Source organism: Miscanthus floridulus, chromosome 3 (assembly GCF_019320115.1).
Source record: "Miscanthus floridulus cultivar M001 chromosome 3, ASM1932011v1, whole genome shotgun sequence".
Taxonomy (NCBI): Eukaryota; Viridiplantae; Streptophyta; class Magnoliopsida; order Poales; family Poaceae; genus Miscanthus; species Miscanthus floridulus.
The window spans coordinates 149,005,884-149,017,629 of record NC_089582.1 but is presented as its reverse complement, the minus strand read 5'-3'; the positions used below and the strand labels follow the sequence as shown (position 1 = coordinate 149,017,629).

Genomic DNA, 11,746 nt, shown 5'->3' with positions numbered 1-11,746 from the left:
GCATTCTCACCGCCACTAGACCAGTGAAGGACAACAAGATTAAAACACCAGCACGCACAACAACTAGACAATTAGAGACGCATCAAGGCCACAAGACAAGGATGAGGCCAACTACTAAGACAAGAATAAGGTCGCGGTCGCAGCACTGTCTCGGCGAAACACGGAGTCTGGAAGAACAATTAATTAGGAAATTAACCTACTACCCATATTGCCATCTCGATCTTCACCATGTCCGATCCGTTTTCAGGAGCTTGGGTTAATTTGCCCTGCCTTGACACACTTAGATGGATGCTCAGGCGCCCCAGACGGTGATCCCCTGCATCATGCACTTGAACTCGCCGAAGTCGACGCGGCCGTCGCTGTCGCGGTCGACGTTGCAGATCATCTCCCGGACGTTGGCCATGCTGCTGGCCTCGGGGAGTCCCAGCTTCTTGAGCACCTCCTGCAGCTCGGCGGCGGAGATGAAGCCGTCGCCGTCGACGTCGAAGACCTTGAACGCCTCCCGCATCTCCTGCTCGTCCTCCTCGCCGCCCTTGCCGCCGTCCGCACCGGCGCCGGCGGCGTCGTCCTGCTGGTCCGCGAGAGCGCCAAAGAAAGCGTCCCCGAGCGCGCGGTGGAGCTTGTCGAAGTCCTCGAAGTGGAGGCCCGCGGCGCCGTCGGGCACGTAGGCGCCCACGGTGTCGGCCAGGCCGGCGCGGTCGGCGTCCAGGCCCAGCGCGTCCAGCGCCTGCGCCAGCTCGTCCACCGTGATCTCGCCGTCCCCGTTGCGGTCGAACAGGTCGAACACGCGGCGGAGACGCACCGCGTTCAGGCTCCCGTTGCGGAGCCGGAACGACGCCGACGGCGTCCCCTTCGCCAGCGCCGGCTTCACCACCGCCACCACGCCCTGGTTCGTGTCCATCCTTCAAGCTTGTGCTTCAGCGGAGCCGCGCTCTGGCTGGTGGCTGCCCTGCGTTGCCTTCTCTCCTTTAATTTGTGTGGTGTCAAAATCGCTTCTTTTATTTCGGGAGCAGCGCGAGGACAGCGCTGGCTGTTTATAGCAGGGACCAGGGGAGGGAGGAGCGCGTCCCGGGGACGCGGACCGAATTGCCCGTGTGCTTCGTCGTCCCTCTCTACCCTGCCGGGAAATTGATCGCCTACCAAACCAAACATATAGTACCGTTAAAACTTCCATGCATGATGCATTATTGCATGCAGACGAACGCGCGAATCAAATCGAAGCACTGTTCAGCTTGTTTGTACTGCGTTTCGTCGCAGCTAGGCCCGGTCCAGCAAGCATCTACCACAAGCTCGCCGGGGTTAGGTGAGGAGGCATCTTTGTCTCGCCGAGAGACCAGATCAAAGCGTCTTTCCAATCCATGGCCACGCCCACGCTGACTGCCATCGCTGCGAATACTTCTTGTTCCGGAATCAGGCAGCTGGCCACACAGGCGTACGTAATTGGTACTACTACAGCAGATGGATCGACAGTTTTTTTCACGTGATGTGCTGCCGCCGATACGATGGCCGATGGTCCAGCAACATATGGAAGGCAATTTCGTCGCATTTCCGCCCGTGCTTGGGCTGCTGAGGAAGCGAGTGAATTACTAAGAAGCTAGAGCACAGGGCGGCCACATGCGAGGACGCTCCGGAAAACGTGTGTCCATAACTCCATATATCTCTGTCCTCGTCTTTGTAAGACTGGTGGTGACCACGACAGCTACGCGCTGGGATGCGGGATGTGTCTGAATCGCGTGCAAAAGCAAATATGTTCTTTCTTCTTAAACGAATCTTTACCGGCCATCGGGCAACTGGGTAGAGTTCATAATTGTTGACTGACGCCCTTTTCTTGAGGTCGTCCGTCCGGTCATTTTTCAGTATGGTTATGGTCTCCTTTCTTTATAAGCTCTCCGGCAACTGGTTGGCATTTTATACTATGAAAATGATTTCAAATGGGACATGTGTATCAACTTGGATAGCTAAATTTAGTCCAAGATGCTTTCATCTTTATATCTTCTTAGTTCAGTTGGTTAGTGTATGGTAAATGCTGAAATGCTCATCACCAAAACCACCAAGGTGATGTTTGCTAAGAATGTGCAAGGTTAGAAACGAGGAGTGAAGTCACCGAATTCAGAACAAAGAGTAATGACGAATTGGAATTTCCCCGTGAATTTTAATGTCATAAAATGGGATGGATATATGTATATAGTCATGTAGAGATCTTCACGATCTTTTTATATCATCAAAATCAAAAGTCAAAGGTCAAAATTTACACCCAAAACGCAAAGTGATGGTTTGTTGAAAATAAACATACTAGACCAACCAAAATTTTAAAAAAATGAACATGTTGGATAATCCGGCATTCACAAGTTTTTTTTTAAAGGGCATTCACAAGTTTCTTTTTTTAAAAAAAGGGCATTCACAAGTTTTTCATCGGATAAAAGATCATTCATCAATCATCGTTCATTTTAAAAACGCACTGGTCACGAAAAAGATTGTCATATCTTCTCATTTCCACTTGTTCAGTGATGAATGGGTTTGGAGTTTGGACATCGTTGGATGTACTACTGCACCCTAAGGATATCTCTCACTTCCATGGAGAGACCAAAACTTTTTTTTCTCTCGCCATAGTGCCGTCGTTGTCCAGAATCTAGAACCGGCGCAGGCTTCTTGTTTCGTTTAGCTCTGGTAGCACATCAGGCATGATTGATACAGCGAATTGCCAGATTTTCACGTGAAACGCTCAGTTTGGGCAATCTCATACTCATCAGTGTGGACATATTTCAGTCGCTATCCAATCGATCGTCTCAGACTACTGATCAACGATCACGACAACTACGCGCTGAGATCGATGTCTCTCAATTATGAGTTTCTTTCTAACTTCTGTCCACGCAAAAATTGTTGTTTTTCTTAACGAATCTCTGCCGAACACCAGGAAACCTGATCGAGTTTGTAATTGTTAGTTTACCTTTTCCTGAAGGTCGTCCAGTATTTGTTCAGTTTGGCCTCTCCAAGCTCCCATCTTTAAGCAACAAACTGGTGAACCTTTTTCAGCTCTGAAAGTGCTTTGAGATGAATGGGGGCATCTATCGCCATAGTAGACTCTATTCGTACCCAACGTGATTAGGCGACGACATGGCCATAACTGACAACCTTCAGCATGGAGTTCATGTAGCTACTATGTCAGGTAGTCAGGTATCGGCAGGTTGGGATCAGCAAAGCATTTTTCTTCAGAATTTCAAGGACTGGATCTGTGGAAGCATACATATACAGTCTTTGACGCCAACTTTATGCGTTGCTTGGATATAGACTGGCGACGAATCTTGGGTCTTTGGAAAATCCGAGTTGTCCCAGTTCCGACTCTGAATAATGTAAGAAAGCTGTGTCCTGAAATGGAAGAAGTCTGTGGTGGAACCGTGGAAGTCTGATCAGTTTGGGCAGAAGCTTATTAGCGTGTTTCCTTGTTCAATCAAATGTTCCAAAAAGCTTTTGCAACACTGGCTCGTCAGGAAGCCCGTGGAGGATCGAGGATCTGAACGTTTACTGAAGTTTCATGTTTCACCGATACTGCAAACAGGATTTGCAGAGTCATTTATCAGAAACGAATAGGAAAACCCTTCTGGCCTTGGTTGTCTAGCTCAGAAGTCGCTATCATTTCCCCATGAATTAGGAACGTTGTTTTTGTACTGTATGCTATCCAGAGTCCAGATCATGCCATTATGACCACACGGTCTTCACCTAAACTTGGCTCTCAGCTGCAACATTTATTCTTATCATCCCTGATTACAGGTACTTTAAGCAGACAGAAGAAAGTGCTGATCCAGAGAAGCCATAATATGCTATGCTAGTATGCTAAGTATCATGGAAGTGCCTTACTTAGCTGATGCTTGCAAATTGCAAACTGCAGCAAGGGCTTGCATGCGTGCGCCACGCTGAGTGTATTTTAAAACACAATCCGAATGACAGAATGCGACACCGCCTGAATATCCCCATACATCTAGAGGCTGTTCGGTTGATGGTTTATGCGGCTGATAAGCCGACTATTTTGTTATGAGAGAAAAACACTGTACCATGGATGATAAGCCGGGCTAATAAGTTATCCTCCTGTCCAATCTGTACAATGCAATCGCCGTGACCGGCGCGTAACCCAGTAGATTATTGACTATTGGGCCGAAATTTTCGTTTCAGTGGGGAGGCCCAGCGTGGAAGAAACGAACGACCAGCACCCACAGAACGACCAGCGGCATGAGGCCCAGCCAGCTAGCAACTGGGCTCCACGTTCTTGAGCACGAGCCGCACGCCATGCTCGGGCTCCACGATGAGCCTGAGCGCCGGCGAGTGCACGTAAGCCGGCGACAGGGTGAGCTGGAACCTGGACAGCACGAGCGCCAGCAGGACTTTGAGCTCGGCCATGGCGAAGGCCTGGCCGAGGCAGGTGCGCGCGCCGGCGCCGAAGGGGAGGTACGCGTGCGGCTGCCGCTGGTGGTGCGCCCGCGCGTCGTCCGCGAACCGGCCCGGGTCGAACTCCCCCGCGTCGGCGCCCCACAGCTCCTGGTCCAGATGCACCGTCGAGACGGGAACATAGATGTTGACGCCCGCCGGCACGCGCACGCCGCCGAGGGTGACGTCGCGGAGCGTCTGCCTCGACACCACCGCGCCGGCAGGGTACAGCCGCAGCGTCTCCTGGATCACCATCGTCAGCTGCAACAGCAATAGCACGATCCGCCCGTACGGTCGTCAGGTGATGAGATTGAGATCGAGAGCAGGTCGCAGCTGCGTGCTAGGGTACTGTGAGTCGTGCGTGCGTGCATGCTACTGTGAGTGAGTGCTGGCGTATATATAGTACGTCGTATGAATTGACCTGCTTCATCTTGTGCAGGGACGCGAAGTCCGGCGCGGCGCCGGCGCACGCCTGCCGCGCCTCGTCGCGCACCAGGTCCTGCCACTCCGGGTGCAGCGCCAGGAGCATCATGCACCAGGCAGCGGTCACCGCCGTCGTCTCGTACCCGGCGAAGTAGATGTTCTTGCAGTTGTCCACGACGAATTCCTCCACCGCAGCCGCGGCCACGCGGTCGCCGCCGCCGGACGCCGCGGCGCTGCGGAGCATCGCGTTCAGCAGGTTCCTGTCGTCGTCCCCGCTCTCCCTGACGACGTCCAGCACCAGGTCCCTTACGACCCTGTTGAGCCTCCACGCCTCCCTGTTGGTCCTCGTTGGGAGGAAGCTGAGGCCGGTCATCTCGGCCAGCAGGTTGGGCTTGGACACCGCCTTCTGCAGATCCCTGATCACCGCGAAGATCCTCTTGCCCTTGACGTAGCTGCTGCCGAAGCATGTCCTGGAGATGACGTCGGCGGAGTAGGCCCTGATGTCGTCGTCGATCTTGAGCTCCAGCTCCGCGCCACCGCCGCGGCCGCCGATCATGCTAATCCTGTCCTCCCACGCCGCCACCAACGCCGTGGCCGAGCCGACCATGAGGTCCACCATGCCCTTGACCTTGTCCGGGAAGAACTCGGGCGCGATGAGCCTCCGCTGGTGCGCCCAGGCCTCGCCGCTGGACTTGAGGATGCCGTCGCCGAAGAGCGGCCGGTGCGTGACCTTCATGTAGGAGCTCTTGCCGAGGTCCAGCGACGACACGCAGAGGCCGAGGTCCCGGACCACGTCCGCCCGGCTGGCGTGCAGGAACACCATGCTGCCGATCGAGTAGGTGAAGATCGGGCCTGCACGCACACGATCAAGCGCGTAGCTTGAGGCGTTATTAGCATGCAATCACCATCATTTCAGACCGTCCCTAACAAGCACCCCATATGGAATCTAAACCCAAAATGAATAGTAAGTGATATAAAATCAGCCTCCAACAGAGTATCTTTATAAAAAATCTATTTTGGATTGTCTGAGAGGCACAACTCAAATATAGGCATCATCACTCCTGAAAATCCATTTGCAGAAATGATTCTCTTTTGGGTCCTGTTGTTGGAGAAGATGTCGAATACGTATTGAACCATTTGCCTATAACGCTACCTAGAGGATGAATAAGTCTTGTATTTTGGGTGTTGTTGTTGGAGATAGCCTCACTTATTAATGGGTTGCTAATGCATGCTTGGAAACACAAGACGATACATGATCATGGATAGGTCGATGGTGCTTGATGTGACAGTTGACAGGCAGACATGGCCGGAATTTGGTTTCGTGGCAGACTGAACACCGAAAAAGGCAGAGCTGAGCTGACAGCTGAGCCGGCCGGGCCGGCCAAACGATACTCTCCACTCCAGTACTCCACTCAGGCATGAGGCATGGACGCGTGATGCGTGCGGGAATCGGCAAGTAGGAGTACGTGCTGCTTTTTGGCAGTGCGACAAAGTAGAGGAGAGGACATCAGATCAGTCCAAAGGCGCAGCAAGGACTCACTTTGCGCGGCTGGGCCGGCGCGAGACGTCGAGTCGTCGACGACGAGGACGGAGGAGGAGGAGGACCATCCAGAGCCAGTGGCGCCGAGGAAAGGCAGCACCTTGTCGCTTGTGGTGGGCGTCGGAAGGGCTGATCGGATCGCCGGATGGATCAGATCAAATCTCTGTACCATCTCAGGTGAACCGCTCCGGGAAGATTCAGGTTCACGCAGAGGCAAGCACGCCAACCGCCATGACCATGACGGCTACTCCAGTGCATGCAAGATGCAACCCACCGAGCTGCTGGCCGGCCAACCTGCAGTCAGTCTTCGGGTCCTGGCAGAAACACTGTCAGCTAAACATTGGGCAGACCGTCAGCCATGGAACACCGGGCCAAGTTGTGAGGGCACCCTCTCAGTTTCAACTTTTTGTCTATATAAATCTGGTCAAAATTAGAAGAAAATTCATTTAGAACGGAGTTAGAACCATTTATAATTTGGCGGCCGGGTAGGTCCATTTGGACAACGTAGTTTCAACTTTCAGGGAGTCTGAAGCCCTGGTTGCATCAACTGAAATAAGTTGCTAGATTGCTTAAAAAAAGCACTACCTGATCCAAACAATCCAACTTACAGTCTATTTTGAACTATTCGACCACCCGGTTTATGAAAATCTATTAGCTGATTCTCACTAGCGATTGGAGTTTGTAAAAGGGTTTAGCTGATCCAAACGGGACCATCGTCAATGCTCGATGATGATCTCTATCTATCAGATGACAGGCATTGACTAATAATAATCATTTCAATGGAATCCTCAAAAGTGCCCCACTCGCTTGGTGATAAAGATAAACTGACACTACCGGAAACCGGCACTTTGCCGAGTGTATTTTATCGGACCCTTTGCCGAGTGCGGCACTCGGCAAAGCCTTTGTCGAGTGTATTTCGGGCTTTGCCGAGTGCCGCAGCCACTCGGTAAAGTGCCGGTTTCCAGTAGTGTGAGTTCTATTTATCCGGCAAATCTGTGGGTTGTGTCCTGTCCTGTGTGCTTCTGTCCGGTCACGGAGGGAATGAACAGACAGAACAGCTAGCTACCAACACATTATCATATCATTTGCTCCATAACATTGCGCGCACTGTGGAATCATTTTATTTGCATTTGTCTCGCTCAAAAAGAGACGGCCAAAAAGATGGGATTCTGATTGAAAAGAAAGCCAAGCGTTGGCTACCATTCAACTGTTTCCTTACTGTCTTTTTTAAAAATATATATATATTTCTCTCTCTTTTTGTAGGCACCATTCAATGGTTTTCAGAAGAAAAAAAAGCTCACCTTGAGTATATGACACTACTCCGGTCTGGTCAAAGAGATAAAAGGGACACATATGCACGAAATAAACTAGTTTATTAACTGATCGGCCTGGCGATATTGTTCGCGCATTAGCATTTGAAGATTTTGTTTTAGGGGAAAGCGCATGCTAGCAGCTCAATTATTGTTGTCACTTGTTTTGGACCAGATTGTCATTTCGCTTGAAGCATATACCTATCTATCTCTAGATGGTATAGCCACAGAATAGTTCGCACCGCGCACTGTTCAATTATTGTTTCTTCATTCATGCTGCTACTGCAGATCAGGTTGCTATACATTCCTGTTTTGATGAGTCAAAACTTTTAACTGGATGTATACAGATCATTGTCAATATTTTGCATCTCCTGGTATGTTTATTATAAAATATATTCCAATATTAATCTAAGGGTCTGTTTGGATTCTCAGTTCTAAAGTTTAGTTGAGAACTAAAACTTTAGACCACCTTTGTTGTCTAAAATTTTGTGAGATGATCTAAACTTTAGATCTCCTGTTTGGAGCTTGAAAAGCTAGAGTGGTCTAGAGTTTAGTGGATAAACTTTAGACTATAGATCCAAAAAGGGCCTAATAGTACTTATCAAACAACATAAAATATTACTATATTATTATATATATTTGGTTAAACTTAAAAAGATTTTTGACATCTGAAAGCAAGACGTGCAATTGTTTTAATTAGAACGAAAAGAGTAGTTTATTTGGATCGATAATGGCACCATCCTAGTTATTACTTTGTTGCCTCCACACTCAAAATCCTCTTGTAAACAAATCATTAAAACAAATCTACTTTAAGACAATTGATCGCAATTTGTAAACAAATCATTAAAAGTTTACGCTTGCTACTTCTCTAGGCTCTAGCTCCATCCTAAAGTGCTCCTTGACTGATTAGGCCCGTTTGATATGGCTTTGGCTCGCCACAGTGCGTGGAGGAGCCATAGCTGGTGAATCAAAAACAGTGGCTTCACACGAAGCGGAGGAGAAAGAAAAACATCTTTGCTATAGTGCAGCATAGAAGAACCGGAGCCAAAGCTAGGGCCGAGCCATGTGAAGTTGTACCAAACTGGACTTTAGCTTTGCCCAAAGTCCGATATCGAACAAAATTTGCAGCACCAGCATAGTTTCGTCGTTCATGTGCTATGAAAGTTTTATCCAAATATTTTTTTTGTTGAAGTTGGGGAAAGTTCATGACCTATGATAATTTGCATGAATGGAAGGGATCGATCGAGTAGTAATTTGCACCGAACCGTGGTGAGTTGAAAGTAACCGCTCGATCGCGAGCATTAACCGCCTAGAGGGATAATAACAACCAACACATATGCACGGATCACGAGCGAGCGAGCGTTATGCATGCGCCTGCGATCGTAACGTACCGTACTCCTCCCTCCACCTCTCGTAGTGCGGGAACAGCGCCTGGCGGTAGTCGTGCACGACGCCGCCGCTCTGAGCCGCCGCCGCCGCCGCCGTCGTCATGGCCCGCCTCATGTCGGCGAGGTTGCCGTAGGGGAAGGAGGGGCGCGGCCCCGCGACGCCCTGCGCCCGCAGCGCGGCGCGCACCCTCTCGGGCGCCACCCACAGCGCGTGGTACAAGTAGAGCGCCAGCGCGCAGCACAGGGCCGCCGCCGCCGCCTCCATCTCCATCTCCATCTCGCTCGGGTATATATGTATGCGTGCGCGCTGGGGCGGTGTTGGGTTGGCAGCGGCACTTGACAGACACCGATCGATGGATATATGTGCGCGCACGAGTGGGGCGCTGTGGCCTGTGGGCGAGAGAGAAGGAAACCAAGGATTGGGCAGCGGAACTGCGGGAGCACCGAGCGACGGAGCGAGGCTGGAACTGGAATGAAAAATTGGCTTGAGCCCCGGCACCCGGAACGGACGTCGCGCTCACCAGTCACCACCACATATTCCCCTGTAAGTAGCATGTGACGGATAGTTACGTGCACGTAAGCATGTCTCGTTCCCAGCTCGCTACCCGACAAAGTTATCGTCCTACCGGAACCCTACAGTACGTACTCCTCGGCCACACACACACAAAAGGAACACACGTCCCTCGCATTTTTCTTTTTGCGAAGCACATTTTTTTTAGTCGCTGTTCATCGGATGTATTAAATATAGATTATTTACGAAACTAAATGCACAGATTGGGACTGTTTTGCGAGACGAATTTTTTAAGCCTAAGTAGTCCATGATTTGACAACGTGGTGCTACAGTAAACATATGCTAATGACGGATTAATTAGGCTTAATAAATTCGTCCCATGGATTACTAACGGGTTCTATAATTTATTTTTTTATTAGTATCCGAACACTCTATGTGACATAGTCCCTCCTACTAAGTAGTAAGTACAGTAGAGTACATGGCGCAGGCGGGGGCACGCACGGCACCGGGTGGTGATATGCATGACATGGAAGATCATGGGACGAAGTACATGGGGTTGGGCATCTTGAAGACGCGGTCCCCTGCGCAGTCGCCCTGCAGGTCGCTCCACTGGTCGCCCACGTTGCCGCGGATCCGGTACCCCTGCTCCTCCACCAGCTGCCTCCGCACCGCCGACTTGAACGCCACCGAGCTCTGCCCACGGTACAAAGCGCCTCTGCAAAAACGGTCAAGTTACTAGGCCCTATGTATGTATATATAGGTGTGTTGGGCCGGCCCAGCTATGTGTAATTGCGTCGCCAATGCCCACGGTACGCCGCGCCTCTGCAAACGATGAAGAATTGAAGAGACGAGAGACGAGAGACAGTAGCGTGCGTACCTCATGATGAGACGGTCGTACCCCGAGAAGCCGGCGGCGGCGAGATTGGCGGCGGTGCAGGAGCCCAGGGTCTCTTCGTCCCTCCCAGTCACCAGGAACACCCTGAACCCTCGGCTTCTCAGCGTCTGGAACAGCCATTGCATCGCAGGTATCCCCGGGCAGATCGCCCTGCTCGCCCACGCCCTGAAAGCCACCGGATCATACGCCCTGCATGCATGCGTATATATATACATATACTGTATTATAAGCTAGCTCCGTCAGCACTCAGCACGACGACAACTAGCTTGCTTGCTCTTGCTTTAATTTCATAGATCGATGCATGCAGTGCACGTCCTCGATCGATCGTACGTACCCGAACTGCTTCACTTGGTAGTAGGGCTGGTTGGACAGGCAGGTGTCGTCGACGTCGAGCACCCAGGCGTCGCGGCCGTCGTCGCCACCGGCGGGCGGCGCGACCTGGGCGGCGTAGGCGGCCGCCTCCTCCGCGACGGCGCCCACGTCCCGGTAGTACTGGCCCCAGGCCATGTACCCGCGGACGTAGCCCACGCACTGCGCCGGCACCGTGCGCCACCCCTTGGCGTTGTTCGCCTCCACCATCACGCGCCATGTGAGACAGTACGGGTCGTCGCCGCTGATCGGGGGCCAGAACCACGGCGCCCCCGCGGCGGCCTCCAGCCACGGCAGGACCAAGGCGACGGCCAGCGTCGCGAGGCGAGCGGTTGTCGTCATCATCGAGTGCGCCGCCATTATTGGATTGGAATTGGATCGTCTCGAGCGCCGGACCTTAGCGACTGCCGCCTGCTGCTCCTATAATTCAGTGTCCGGCCGCCAAAGACGACAGACCTCAGCAAAACTAAAGCAAGCAGTGTACGTGCGCCTAGCTTAGCTAGCTAGCCGAGATCGATGATATAGCAGAGCTGGTGATGCATGGGTTTTATAGAATAGGGTGGTGCACACTAAAGCTTGTTGCTCGACAAGGCTGCAGCATTGGGTCGGCGACTTTGCCCGGTGCATTTGAAAGCCAGCAAAAGCAGGGGCTACGGCGTACCGCGTACGTGCGCGCGTACGACGACAGCTACTCTAGCAACACGTGGGTACGAGTACGATGCCTTTTGGATTAGGTCCAGTGTGTGAATCCACCACTCGCGGCGCCGGTCGTCCGTGACGCCATTGGTGCCGCGCGCGCGCCATTTGCAAGCACCGCCGGCGCAACACGTGGGCACGGCCAGTGCCCTGCTACGTGCTACATCTTGACCTTCTTTCCTCTGCGAACAGTAG

General features: G+C 51.9%; 3 protein-coding genes across 7 annotated transcripts; all 3 read right to left on the bottom strand.

Moving 5' to 3' along the window:
* On the bottom strand, window positions 1-1,023 carry LOC136547496 (probable calcium-binding protein CML32). Its single transcript, XM_066539433.1, has one exon. The coding sequence runs from the start codon at window positions 899-901 to the stop codon at window positions 293-295; it is 609 nt and encodes a 202-aa protein (XP_066395530.1). The 5' UTR covers window positions 902-1,023; the 3' UTR covers window positions 1-292.
* Window positions 1,024-3,939: 2,916 nt separating this feature from the next.
* Window positions 3,940-9,550, bottom strand: LOC136542804 (cytochrome P450 714B1-like). Of its 4 annotated transcripts, XM_066535410.1 has the most exons (4): window positions 9,084-9,225; window positions 6,383-6,696; window positions 4,841-5,694; window positions 3,940-4,680 (listed from the first exon to the last, which is right to left on the bottom strand). In XM_066535410.1, the coding sequence occupies exons 2-4, from the start codon at window positions 6,552-6,554 to the stop codon at window positions 4,240-4,242; spliced, it is 1,467 nt and encodes a 488-aa protein (XP_066391507.1). In that variant the 5' UTR covers window positions 6,555-6,696; window positions 9,084-9,225; the 3' UTR covers window positions 3,940-4,239. The 4 variants fall into 4 exon arrangements, with proteins under 4 accessions (XP_066391507.1, XP_066391505.1, XP_066391506.1 ...); XM_066535408.1 differs by lacking the exon at window positions 6,383-6,696 and having other exon boundaries at window positions 9,084-9,550; XM_066535409.1 differs by lacking the exon at window positions 9,084-9,225 and having other exon boundaries at window positions 6,383-7,220.
* Window positions 9,551-10,032: 482 nt separating this feature from the next.
* On the bottom strand, window positions 10,033-11,359 carry LOC136547495 (acid phosphatase 1-like). Of its 2 annotated transcripts, none has more exons than XM_066539431.1 (3): window positions 10,821-11,359; window positions 10,469-10,675; window positions 10,033-10,306 (listed from the first exon to the last, which is right to left on the bottom strand). In XM_066539431.1, exons 1-3 carry the CDS (start codon window positions 11,213-11,215, stop codon window positions 10,126-10,128), a joined length of 783 nt encoding a protein of 260 aa, XP_066395528.1. In that variant the 5' UTR covers window positions 11,216-11,359; the 3' UTR covers window positions 10,033-10,125. The 2 variants fall into 2 exon arrangements, with proteins under 2 accessions (XP_066395528.1, XP_066395529.1); XM_066539432.1 differs by having other exon boundaries at window positions 10,469-10,651.
* Window positions 11,360-11,746: the final 387 nt, after the last annotated feature.